The 13,893-nt window shown below is 35.1% G+C and overlaps 1 protein-coding gene across 2 annotated transcripts; it reads left to right on the forward strand.

Moving 5' to 3' along the window:
- The first annotated feature begins 4,580 nt into the window (after positions 1–4,580).
- Positions 4,581–12,789, forward strand: LOC107842889 (transcription factor MYB3R-5). 2 transcript variants are annotated; one of them, XM_016686932.2, is made up of 9 exons: positions 4,581–4,869; positions 6,408–6,570; positions 7,540–7,591; positions 7,947–8,004; positions 8,605–8,699; positions 8,819–8,922; positions 9,140–9,268; positions 10,281–11,265; positions 12,378–12,789. In XM_016686932.2, exons 2-8 carry the CDS (start codon positions 6,425–6,427, stop codon positions 11,050–11,052), a joined length of 1,356 nt encoding a protein of 451 aa, XP_016542418.1. In that variant the 5' UTR covers positions 4,581–4,869; positions 6,408–6,424; the 3' UTR covers positions 11,053–11,265; positions 12,378–12,789. The 2 variants fall into 2 exon arrangements, with proteins under 2 accessions (XP_016542418.1, XP_016542419.1); XM_016686933.2 differs by having other exon boundaries at positions 4,581–4,778.
- Positions 12,790–13,893: the final 1,104 nt, after the last annotated feature.

A 13,893-nucleotide genomic window follows, 5' to 3' on the forward strand; every position in this document is an offset into this window, starting at 1 on the left:
TCACTTTGAGATTTAGGAAGAATGGATAGAAAGAGATGATTTCCCTATTGGTCCTTTACAATCTTATGCCAATTTTGCACATTTGGAACTTTATATTGTGCAAACCAATTGACACCTAAGCATAAATGACTTTGTTCAAAGGGGAAGATGTCACACCACACCTACTCATAGTACCCAAATCGGGTGAAGAAAACCTTCACTCTCTTGGAAACCTTATACCCATCCAAGCAGTATGGAACAAGTAAAGGTTTTGGAGGTATCCTTAGATGGTCAACCATAGGTGGAATGATGTATTTCCTATAGCACCAATCATCTAGCACAAGGAGACATCCCGGAACCCTCCAAATGCTTACCTTTCTAGAGTGAACATTTCTTATTGGATCAATATTGTAAAGCTTTGTATACCCCAATATTACAAGGGCACCCCTCATAAGTTCCTTCAAGGCATTCCATGTTTGGTCGAACTTTCTTTTGATATCCCACCAAATTTATGTCGAACCTCGAATATGTTTAGTGGCACACGTAGCTTTTTTGAAATCATTCATATCATAATCCATGAAGATCCCTTCATACTCCTATTCCCAATCAAGATATTCTTCAGAACTCGACTCTATCATAAAGATTGGGAGAGTAAGAAGATCTTGAATCCTACTATACCCTCTATATTTACCTTGGTTCCTATTTCCATATATTTGGGTACTAGGATAAGAAGAGTAAGATATAGTACCCTAAGGCTTTGGAGATATATGCTCTTTCATTCCCACGGAGTAACCTCTACTATAGTTAGCATAACCATTCATATCAACTCGGCCTTGATAAGAAGTACAACAAGATGAGGAATATGAAACTTCACAATCCTCACGTACATTCTCACCATGATTGTCATAAGATTTGTAAATGAACGAATCACACCTTACATCACCTCTAGGCTCGGAGTAGGAAGTATAATACTCCTCAAATGACCCATCTTTCTCATAAGAACCATCACCTCTTCATTATCTCCATAATCACTTTAAGAACTAGGATCATCAGTCATCTCACTTTCTCCTTCGGAGAAGTAGCCCTCATTTTCATCCATTTCTTGATCATAGCTACATTGATAGCCCCCCATAATCTCCCTCTTTTTCGTAGCCATAACTATCTTCACCACAATTATAGTCTCCTATGTCGTAGTCATAATTGTTCGAGGTTATCGAAGACATATTTCCTTATATCACCTTGTACCTACAAAATGAACAAACAAGATTAGTAGTAAAGCTCATCACCAACAATTGTAATAATCTCACCTTTGTGATCCTCACAATTGGAGCAGTGAATGTTGAAAGTTTCTTATACTCCGGTGGATAATAAGGTGTCAATCTCTACTTGCGGCCAGAGTGGATTCTTGTTTGAACGAATCAAAGAAATAAAAACTATTTACGAACTTGAATAAAAAAGCTACAACAAAATAAAAACTAGAAAAGCTAAAAAGAAATAGGACGATGAAAGAATTCAGACTCAAGAACTAATTGATCAACTTAGTAGACGAATTACTAGTTGATGATTGGTTTAAGAATCAAAAGAAGAGATTAGGAATAAAAAAAATGAAACTAAATAATCAAATGGAGTTTTAAAAGTGTTGAGATGTGTTTTAGAACTTGAATTGATGTTGGAGAATTGTTGGTATACGTTTGGGGTGTGTTGGGGCTGGTTTGTGTTCAAATTGAGGTGTTCTGCGTTCAAAACTGGTTGGAGGTGCATTCAAAGGGGCTGCCTTGAGGTGTGGCTGCACCTTGAGCGCATGTGGGGAACATGTTGAACGCAGGAGGAATCTGCTCCTGATTTGTGGCCAATCTGCGACCAATCTACTGAAGCAGATGCAATGCAGATCGAACCAGTGTAGTATGCTCCTGACCTGTGGCTAATCTGCTGAAGCAGATGCAGTGCAGACCAAAGCAGTAAGGCTGGAATTTTCAGTGAGTTTTGCCTAGATGTGGGCTCTCTTTGCTTCTCTCTCTTGGAATATTCCCTTGAATCTTTAAAAAGGTGCTTGTACAAACACTTTTGTACACATTTTTCTTCACTTTTGAGGATCAAACAACCACCTTTTCCCAACAATTCCTTTTGAAGATTTGAATTTCTCAAGAACACCAAGAACTTCAAAAATCTCTAACTCTTAAACCGTTGATAGAAATCCGATGAAATTTTGAACTAAGGCGATTTTCAACCTTCTCAACACATTTCAATCATCAATTTGCTCAAATTCTTCATGAAAATATTCAGATTTTGCAATCAACTTCAAAATCTTCAATATAAGCTTCCAACATGATAGAACACTCAAATAAGCTTTGATTTGGCTCAAATTTGATTTATAGACTCGTATAGTGTTAGAGAACACATAACTACCACTAGAAACACAAGAAAAAACACAAAATTAAAAACTCAAAATTTGACCTAAGAACATAAATGTGAATAGTGACTTTTTGGGGGGGGATTTTCGATTTTTGACACCACTTTTTTGTTGATTTTCAAGATAACAAACCCAAGTTTAATTTCGTAGGAACGAGATCAAGCTCGGCTCTGATACCATATGATACAAAAGTAATGTATGACGACGAGGACAAACACAAGCGCTAAGGAAACAACAAAATTAACAAACGGAAATTAAAAGGATAAAAAGGATACATGATAGAAAGATAGACACAAGAAGATAACAAAAGGGCAACCAAAGGGTGTATCAAACCCAAAGACCTCCCTTATTGATTATCTATGAGTACCTAGCTCTTACGTGACCGCAAAGGGGATTGAATCTCCCTTACAACCGATGTTTCTAATCAAAGATCAGCATTCACTTTTCCAAGCTCTCAAAACACTCCCAATGAAAGTTCATGAGTTCATCATTATCAATCCACAAAACTAACTAATCAAATGTATAAGACACCTATTTATAGTAGTTGCCTTTGCACAACTAGCTTATTACAAAAATAGCCCAAACGTGGCTATTTCGGAAATAACCCACAAAGGCTCTGTTTATTCCTTGCGTCATGGCTTTCCTCGACTCCAAGTTATCTTTCAAACACGACATTGCTTGATTAGGAGCTCGAAGAAGGGCCTCCAAGCACATTCTTGGATCTTAGGGCGATCAAGGCTTAGACCTCCTTATGTTGTCCTCGAGTCATGTTATAAAAAACGTTGACGCCCATTTGACTTGTATCAAAAAACTACATGTGAAGATAATTATCAATCATATTTTCAACAATCATGCTGTTACATATTTGAAAGTAAAGTTCACTTTTAACCATACAAAAGGCTCCAATATTTTTAACCTGAAAGAGCTCATATATTTTTAATCCAAAAAGCTCTAATTTTTAAGCATGCCAAACATCAGATATGAAAATTATGTGAAGAGCGAAAATTATGCATGTGAAGAAGGTGAATCAAGTTTTGTCACGAAAATCAAGCCAAAAAATAGAGATTTGTTATGATTTTTGCCTTGATTTTCTTATCAAATTTGAATATTAATTTTCTATTGAAGGAAAATAAATGTAATATCATAATTATTTTTACTTTTCCTGAACGAAAAATATATTTCTATTTCATATTTGACTAACCTCTTTTTGTCGGGAAAAATTTTGAACCTCTATAAATAGAAGACCATTTTTCTCCAGTCATAACACAATAAAATCCACAATGTAATTCTTAAAGAGTATTGTTTAGGGAGAGTGTTCTCCCAACAGGTTATATACTTTTTCAATATTAGTTTATTAGTTTATAATACGTAGATCGTTTGACCAAATCATATCAATAATATATCTTTTTAGTATAATTTTATGTGTCATCTGAATTATCGTCTTCATGATTTATAAAATATTAACGAAGCATGACGCCTTTTTTATTTTGCACCCAATAATTTTCTCTTAAAAACTCGATCAAACAGACTAGTTTTTGATTGATTTTGACGTATAAGCACTTTGATATTTATCAAATGCTAGTCATAACATTTGAGCCAAATCTATAAAATTCTGCCGAACCCAAACCGCTAACGCTACATCCACCCCCAAAATTAAATCCCCACCACTCATTTCTAATCTAACGGTTAACAATTGCCCGGAAGAATAAACACCTCATTTGTTTATTAAAATTCCTCAACAAAGTGAGCCGTTTGATGTTCAAAACTTTTTCTCGACATACCCCAAATAAAAACCGTTAACGCCGTTATTCTACCTTCCTACCCCCATTTCCTAAAGCACAAAAACTAACTAACGGTACCGTTGATTACCCTTTCTCCATATATTCGTTGTATACAAAAATGGCTTTTTAACCATAACAAAAATTTTTTTTTCATTCAACGGGCAAAGATTTTTCTCAATTTCTCTCAGTAACAACAATTTTTTTTTCATAATTGTGGAGTTCAAATTCGCTTTGGTTCACCTCAGTTAATTTCAAGACATATGTGGCTTTCATTAATCTTGGATATCAGGTAATTCTATTTATTAAGGCTCACATATAAAATATAGACTCAGTATTAATTTTTTTAAAAATAATCATGACTTTCCAACTAGCTTTTATTCACCTCAATTAGATTCACACATATTTGTCACTTTCCATTAAATATAAATATAAGATAATTTTGTTAATCGAGGCTACACATATAAAAAGAATCACTTAGAGGTTTTTATTTTTCTTTTGGTAATCATAGTGTACATGTCAGTTTTTGAGCACCCAATTAAATTCTCAAAATATCTGCCCCTCTAATCAGCAAAGATTTCGGCTAACGCTGTCCACTTAGGCCGGAACATGTAATAGAATCGCCTAGTGTTTTTATTTTCTTTTTGGGATTCGAGGAATTTTCACTTTGATTAATTTTAGCTGATTTTTATGCTATTACAGGTTTGTTTTACTGTTGGATTCTTGAAATTTTTGTTTTTTATTTGTTTTTTTATTGGCTGTTTTGTGATCAATTTAGCTTTGATTTCATCTTATTCAACTTAGTTTTGGTTAATTTGAATTGGGTTTTGGTTATTTTTTGATTGGTATGAAGTTTGGAATTGGGTTGTTTTTAATTTGGTGAAGGAAATTGGGTGTGGGATCTGGAATTGTTTATATTCCAAGTAATTGCGTAATAAAGTTAGTTTCTTTTTTTGCTTTGATAACCGTTGTGTTCGGGTCAGTTTGCGTGCACTAGTAATTGATAACGGGTAGCTATGTCCACCAAGGCTAGGATAGATAGTAAGAAATCATCTAGTGTTTTTTGTCAAAGACAGTTACTTTTTTATTGTTTTGATAATCGTGGTGTCCGAACCAGTTTGCGTGCACTAGTAATTGGTAACGAGTAGCTATTTCCATCGAGGCCAGGATAGATAGGAAGATCATCTAGTTTTTTTGTCGAAGAAAGTTACTTTTTTATTGTTTTGATAACCGTGGTGTTCGAGTCAGTTTGCTTGCACCAGTAGTTGGTAACGAGTAGTTATGTCCACCAAGGCTAGGATAGATAGGAAGTTTTTTGTTGAAGAAAGTTACTTTTGTTTATTGTTTTGATAACCGTGGTATTCGAGCCAGTTTGGTGCAACCGTAATTGGTAACGAGTAGCTATGTCCACCAAAGTTAGGACAGATAGGAAGAAATCATCTAGTGTTTTTTTTCGAAGAAAGTTACTTTTTTATTGTTTTGGTAACCATGGGGTCCGTGCCAATTTGCATGCACCAGTAATTGGTAACGAGTAGCTATGTCCATAAAGGCTAGGATAGATAGGAAGATCATCTAGTGTTTTTTGCCGAAGAAAGTTACTTTTTTATTGTTTTGATAATCGTGATGTCCGAGCCAGTTTGCGTGCACCAGTAATTGGTAACGAGTAGCTATGTCCACCAAGGCTAGGACAGATAGGAAGAACTCATCTAGTGTTTTACGTCAAAGAAAGTTACTTTTTTATTGTTTTGATAATTGTGGTGTCCGAGCCAGTTTGTGTGCACCAATATTTGGTAACGAGTAGCTATGTCCACCAAGGCTAGGACAGATAGGAAGAACTCATCTAGTGTTTTACGTCGAAGAAAGTTACTTTTTTATTGTTTTGATAATTGTGGTGTCCGAGCCAGTTTGTGTGCACCAATATTTGGTAACGAGTAGCTATGTCCACCAAGGCTAGGATAGATAGGAAGAAATCATCTAGTGTTTATCGTAGAAGAAAGTTACTTTTTTTATTGTTTCGATAACCGTGGTGTCTAGGCCAGCTTGCGCGTATTGGCAACAGAACTTTGTCTACTGGGGCTAGGACAGATGGGAAGAAATCACGTAGTGCTTTTTTCCGAATGCAGTTACTTATGTGGTTCATTATTGGGATTATTAGGAGTTTTACTTAGTTGGGTGTTTATTTCCTTTGAATTTGTTGCTGATTTATCAACTGATTGTGGTGCTCATTGGTTACTATAAAGGTTATGATAAGAGGAAAATGGATGAATTGCAAGTAGAGGAATGCTGTATTGAGAATAAGCAATCAGTTGCTGCTTCGAGCTCGTCGGTTTCTGAAAATAGTGGTAGTGTTACTTTAAGGTCACCAGCAGTATCTAGTCCAACCCCTGCATCACCAACTCACAGGTATTTCTTTTTTACTTTGCTAAATTTGTTAGTTGGGTAAACAAGTAGAACTGCACCTCATAAAGTTGGTTCATATTTGTTTTTTACAAAATTCATGATTACTTCTTTTAAAATATTTCCTTTTTTCTGAATGCCCTATACTGCTATCCTTATTGATTGATATGTATTCTTCATTGACGTATTTCCTTATATATAGCTACTTTGGTTTGGCGCATTTAAGCCGAGGGTCTTTCAGAAATAACCTCTCTACCTCCACAAGGTAGGGGTAAGGTTTGTGTGCACTCTACCCTCCCCAGATCCCACTTGTGGGATTGCACTGGGTATGTTGTTGTTCTTTAGTATTTCGGCTGAAAGTTTTAGATCTTCAAAAATGGTATCTCTGTGCATGTTTTTGCATTATAGTTAATTATTTTTTAACTCTTTAATTTAGATCATTTATCGATAAGATTAGAACTAACTATGTCCACGAGAGCACAAGAAGCATAGCTGGTTTGCACCATGGATAAAGGAAGAGGATTGTGTCTTGTTGTCAGTGTGTAATTAGTTTAACTATGATGAACCTATAAATAATGAACTTGGATAGAGCTAGTGCATGCAGAGAGTTTATTAGCCCCAACACTAATGAATTTGTAATAGACGCATAGTTGATTGTTGTGAACAAGAGTCAAACTCGGTGGAATCCATTTTTGAAGCACAAGAAAGTTATTGAGCTTTGCCTAGCTGTCAAGTTCATTAGTAGAACTAATTCTGAAAATGTCCTGGCCAACAATATCCAAAAGTAGCTAAGTGGTGTCAGGTTTGCGCCTTTTACTACCTCTTGTAACCCAGCAAAAAGCAGACTACTCAATCACTTGAAGAAAATTATCTAACGATAGGGATTCTGTGATATTTTTTTTTGTGCTAATTCTCAAGTCCTGAATGAAAGTTTAAAATTAACACTTTCTGCTTGTTTTTGCGTGATTTTTGCAGGAAAACCACTGGTCCAATAAGGCGAGCAAGGGGTGGTTGGACACCTGAGGAGGTGAATAGAATTTTTATATTTCTAGTGAAGAATCTCTTCTGCAATATATCTTAATAGCTTAAAAAAGCCTAAGCTAGTTTATCGTGATTTAAAATATTTTAAGATTTCGACTGTGAATACTACTGGCTGTAACTGGTAAAAGGTAGAATACAGGAACAGTTTGTTTTTGGCATAATGAGTTGTGAATGTAGAACTGTTGATGCTTGTACAATCCTTAATCCCTCAGTGTCATTGTTATTGTACACCAGTTGGAATTTCTTTTATAATTGCAACTTTTCTTTTAAATAGAAAGTTCAGCTTTTGGTTTGGCTCCTTGCAATTAGGTGTTGATTAGATAAAATCTCCCTTGCTGCAGGATGATACTTTGAAAAAGGCTGTTTCAGTTTACAGAGGCAAATGTTGGAAGAAAATAGGTATCATCTCTTAGCTAGTCTCTTTTGACAGCAATAACAAATAGGACAATATCGTACTGCAAGTTTTAGCTTCAAAGGAGGCAACTCCTTTTACCTTGACATCTCCAGATGCTTTGAATTAATAGGTGTCTGATGTAGAGATATTGCTGTATGACTTATTTGATTATGACTATCTCTCTCTCTCTTAGATTACTAGTTGGTAGCTGGAATTTTATATTTTTATTTTTTGATGATGGTGATTTTGGGTCAGCCTATTTGTACCTAGAGTGCTAGACTATACCACCGGCTACTGCTACCGTCCATCCAAAACATCTTGTATCATAGGTATTGGGTAACTCTATTCACCAAGGTATAGTGAGATGAGAAGAAATCATCTAGTTCTCTGTTAAGATTTGAATCGTAGCAGGAAATTATGGCCTTATATCAAAGAAGATCTTTTACTTTGTTGAACGCTGAAGTCTTAACTTTTTGACCAATTTGTAAGTCAGTCCAAATGGCTATCATCTTATGTATGATGGATTCTTATTGGATTCATGGGGTAACATACTGTATCCACTCAAATAAAAATCTGAATTTAGCCTAATATTGATTCACATGCAGCTGAGTTGTTCCCGGATAGATCAGAAGTGCAATGTCTGCATCGCTGGCAGAAGGTTCTCAATCCAGAACTTGTTAAAGGACCCTGGACTCGGGAGGTTTGTTTGCTTCCTTCTTTTTAGTTGCTTTCTTCCTTAATCTGATAGTCTGAATTGTACTTTTGGACTCTCTGGACGATTCCTGATGCTTTTCAACTTACTGGTGAGTTTGTTAACAGGAGGATGATAAGATTATTGAACTGGTCGCTAAGTATGGGCCGATAAAATGGTCTGTCATAGCTAAATCATTGCCTGGTCGAATAGGGAAGCAATGTCGTGAGAGGTACAAGCAGAAATAGTTTGCATATATATATATATATATATATATATATATTTGTATGTGGAATGTATTGTCTTTGCTAGGGTCCCACTGAATAAGCTCTTGTATCAGTGAAGGTTAATTGTTGTAGTCTTTGTTTGTCTGGAAGTCTATCGGATAATAAAGCCTATTATTTGGTTGATTGTTATGGGTTAATTATTTTTGCTTTAAATTTGATCAGATGGCACAATCATTTGAATCCCAATATCAAAAAGGATGCTTGGACACTGGAAGAGGAACGGGCACTTATAGATGCTCATCGGATCCATGGTAACAAGTGGGCTGAAATTGCTAAAGTTCTGCCAGGAAGGTAATGAATTCAGCAGAAAGATCAAATCTCAATAGATTGGTAAAACAATAGTTTTAACCTAAAGAAAAGAATTGATAGTTCCTTCAATCAGTTGAATAAAGAGAAAAAAGATCTGCATGGCTTCCATATTGATGCCTTTTTATTAAAAATTACTGTCCCGTAATATGATAGTTGTTTTTTCGACTATGTCTTAGTCCAACATTTCCTACTTTTTTTTTCTTCTAAAAACTGTGGTTTAGTACACTTCTATATTAGCTTGTAATATGTCAAAATTTATTTTCGAAGATCAAGAACTTGATGTGAGAAATCACCTCAAAGATTACAAGGGTTGACCCTTGCACTCTTGAACTAGTAATTATTTTGGGACAGAGGGAGGTACAAAAGGCTCCTGAAGATTGTATCAGAAGCCTCTGATTAGTTACTCTTCCTTTCAGCTCAAGGAGCTAATGAAATAAGCTTATTAAGACAATGGCTGATGCATCTAATTGTCCAATGTGACTTGGGGCGATACTGTAAGTGTGGTTCTACTGCAAAGCCCTCATCTTTAAGTTCATAAAGCACATGGCTTCATAGCTCTGTAATATGATCAGTCTTGTGTTAAATGATTGTAGAGCGTAGAGGCTAGGACAAAGGCTAAGAACGTGAAGTTTTGTTATTTCTCCTGCTATATGGGGAATTACTTTTATCGAAGATATGTTTGCCCCAAAGATTATACAAATTGTCTATGTTCCAACGAGTAGAGAAAATATCGTTGTCCTTGAGTTGGCTTTTAAGATGGCTAAAGCAGGACTTTTCCACCATGTAAAAGTTTATCAGTGGATAAAGAGAGGTTATGTATGTATCTTTTCCTGACTTTTAACGCAAGGCATTTCCTCCATTGAGCCTTTATATCAACGTTTTGCGTGACTGCAATTATAGCCTGTAAAGGAATTCACGAGAGTGTCAAATCAATTCTTAGTACCCTCTCTTGTTAACTTCAATTCTTGCTCATTCCCGGGCCTAATTTGTACAGGGCTGATAATGGAATCAAGAATCATTGGAACAGCTCTCTGAGGAAGAAGTTAGACTTCTATTTAGCTACTGGAAATCTTCCATCTGTTAAATCTGAAGAGCTACTAGTTTGCTCAATTAAAACATCAGAAGCAGCTGACGTAGTTTCATCAGGAGCTATAGATATATGTAAAATAGAAAACGGATGGCAGGTGACAGAAATCAGTGCTTCCAATGGTGGTCCTCAAGCTGAATCCACTGATTCTGAAATCGTCAGGTTGGAAGATCAATCACCAGAAGAAGATGCTATTCAACACATCAAACAAAGTACAGAATCAGAAAACAGGTGTGATGGCTGGAACATAGATAGTGCAGTAGGTCGATTACAAGTTTTTGAAGCACCATTTCCTTGTGAAATCTCGACATGTGGTAGGTTATACTATGAACCACCAAGGTCAGAAAGTTGTATTCCACTGGATTCAGATCTTCTAAATATCGGCTGGGCACAATGTGAATCTGATGCAAGTCCAAGCCCATCACCAAATGGTTTCTTCACTCCACCTAGTACAAAGGACCATAGCCTATATGCACAAACTCCTGAATCTGTACTTAGAATTGCTGCTAGAAGCTTCAATACGCCGTCCATATTAAGGAAAAGAAAGTCTCAAGGTAAACCTTCGACGCCAACTAATAAAATGAGGAAGTCAGATGGAGATTTCTGTAAGGACAAACTTATTGATGCGTGTGACAAAGTCCAATTCGACAGCTCAGACAAATCTAGCATGGATAATTGAGTTTCTTGAAGAAATTCTTCCAATGGTGGTCTGTTCAACAGTCGAGAATTTAATGCCTCTCCTCCCTAGCGATTAAGGTCTAAACGGACATCTATCTTTAAGTCTGTGGAGCAGCAGCTTCAGTTTGCACTCAACAAAGAGAAGCATGATACATGTAATGGGTTCAGTGATTCAACTGTAAATGAGATATCACATGCTGCCAAGAAGCATACAGTAAGTTCCATCTTTTCCTTTTTTTCTTTTCTTTCCTTTTTGTCCCCTTGTTTTTGGATGAGTTGGGATTTGAGTGGCTGACTGAGGAAAACAAACTAACTGCCATGGTAACTGTCCCTTCTTCTTTTTACACTTTTCTGTGTAAAATATCATGCGTTTCTTTTTTTTTTTTTTTGAAATTGGTAACATGATAAAAATATCATGCGTTTCTTCATTGTCCAAATTGATAACATGATTAAAGTATCATGCGTTAATAACTACAATGTTGTCTTCCAAAGCATGTAGTGTCCTGAGGCGGTATTGATGCCAATTCTTCGTTGTCTACTGTGATTTCTTCTATATCTTGGCATAGTTTAGTGTTCACCAGAGAGAATGCAAGTTAACAGTGTGGTGAAGTAATGAAAAGGTAGCTATTCAAAATCCGCTTATGGATGATTTAACTCTCCTTTCTGGGTCAATAACTTAGAATCTGATGATGATGGAACAATTATGGATGGAAATGGCAACAATGCAGGTAAAAAATGCAGGGTTCAAAATCAATTTTTTGTGGGAAAAACAATGCTTTCCAAATAACTAAGGAATAGACAACTAATCTGGATGTTTGACCCATATGTGAGCGAAACACGGGAATAGGAAAACAGGACAACAATGAAATGCATCGTTTTAACACAACCAGTTTTTTATAACTAAACACATTTCATTTCCAATATGATAGATAGTTCACTTGACAACTAGTTTGGCAAATTAATCATATCATATGATTATCTTGAGATGCTTTACGAAACAAGAAGTGTCTAATTCCATTGCATGAAAACAATCAAGCATAGAGTATTTTTTACCGACTTCTAGTAAGTGAATGAGGTATTACTTTTAGCAAATCTTTCTTTACATGCATTGGAAATGCTCATAGTTTTAAAGGACATCTCATCCAGATCCTCTATTGCTGCTTCAGTTGCTGGAGCAATAACAGAGTTTTCTGATATGTATGGCTGTCAAATTTTGTTGCCATGTCGTCTTATATTCTTGTAGACTTGAGTCTATCAGTGTTATCCAAAATATTTTCTATTCATGGATGACCTTTTTAACAGTTGGATCTTTTGGTGGTTCATTAGGATCAGAAGGAGGTGGAATAAATGCAGAACATTTTGCAATTTCAGACTCTGGCTGGTAAGTCCCATGAGATGGAGGTTCGGAAGCAATCAGTAACAACGGTCAGAAGAACTTAAGACACCTCTTGAAACATCGAAGGACTTGGATCTTCCAGATGCAGTTTTGTTAATTGTTAGGTGTACAAAGATCTCTTAGTTTACATCGGTTATGTGCAGGTTATATTGGCTATTGGTTTTTCGTAGATGTTACAGGGCGATTTTTGTTATACATGAAAGATTGTTGAAGCTGCCATTGAATAGCTGCTTAATAAGAACAGTTGTCTGGTATATCATTGTTCAATACCATTTAGAAAATTGGTGTTTGTTAAGCTTGTAAGTTTGTCGAAGTAGTTTATACATATTCTTTTTTTAAATCTTATTTACATCTTTGGTAAACATCTAAATTTCTTATGAGTCAAAATCAGTCAAAAGTCATAAGTTGGTTGGTCACTCGAACTTGTGGTTTTTCGGCTTATAAGCATTTGATCAAGTATTTCATTAATTTATCCTTAATATTTTCTATACCTCTCTCCACCTTAATATTTTTTATACCTCTCTCCACCTTATTTTCATAGTTTGCAGGGTATTTGTACTTTTTAACTTTATAATTTTTGAAAATAAATTTAAGAAAATATTTATCATTCTAGCAAGAAAAATGCTTGTCAGTAATTGCACATCAACAATGTATTATCAATTTTAACACTTCTATCCTAACACATAATTATTTATTCCTAAAAACACATAATTATTTATTCCTAAAATTTGAGCACTTTAAAGGTGGTTTTTTTTTAATACTTTTAACATATATCAATTACTTTCATTAATTTGATTCAATCATGCTCCAAAACCAGAGTCTTTTCTTAGCAACGCATTTGATTCCTCCTGATAGTATTTTGTTTCCACCCTTGTTGGTGTCTTGTGCTCTTCATTCTTTCACATAAAATATGGTTTATTCAGATAACCTTCAGTTTTTGTCTTTGGGTCTGGAGCCAAAAGGCCTTTTTTTTATTCAGGAAATTGCATGTCATAGATCCAAATATGGGTAACTTTAGATATTTGATTCCAAATAAGAATGTCTTTGAAGAATAGTCTAATTTTTAACATACCAAAAGTATCATTTTACCCCTCTACACCTCAATTATATTTTTAAACTTTCCATACTCATTTATTTTTTCAGTTTTTTATTTTTTCCTTTAAATTTATTATTCTATTTTTTATTATTTTTACTTTTTTTAAAAAAAAAATCATGTTGTAATTTATTTGTCTCAATCTTTATTTTTTTTCTCAACCATTATCTATTTCTTCATTTTTTTTCCTTTTTAAAAGTTTATTTGTTTTTAACCTTTATTTTAGATTTTTATTATTTTTCTTTTTTTTTTACCAGATTTTTCTCATATACTCTTCTCGTTGTTCATCCTTTTCCCCCATTTTCTCAAATACACTTTCTCTTGCTCCTTTTTCTCTTCACCGGACACCTCTC

This window comes from Capsicum annuum, chromosome 9 (assembly GCF_002878395.1).
Source record: "Capsicum annuum cultivar UCD-10X-F1 chromosome 9, UCD10Xv1.1, whole genome shotgun sequence".
Taxonomy (NCBI): domain Eukaryota; kingdom Viridiplantae; phylum Streptophyta; class Magnoliopsida; order Solanales; family Solanaceae; genus Capsicum; species Capsicum annuum.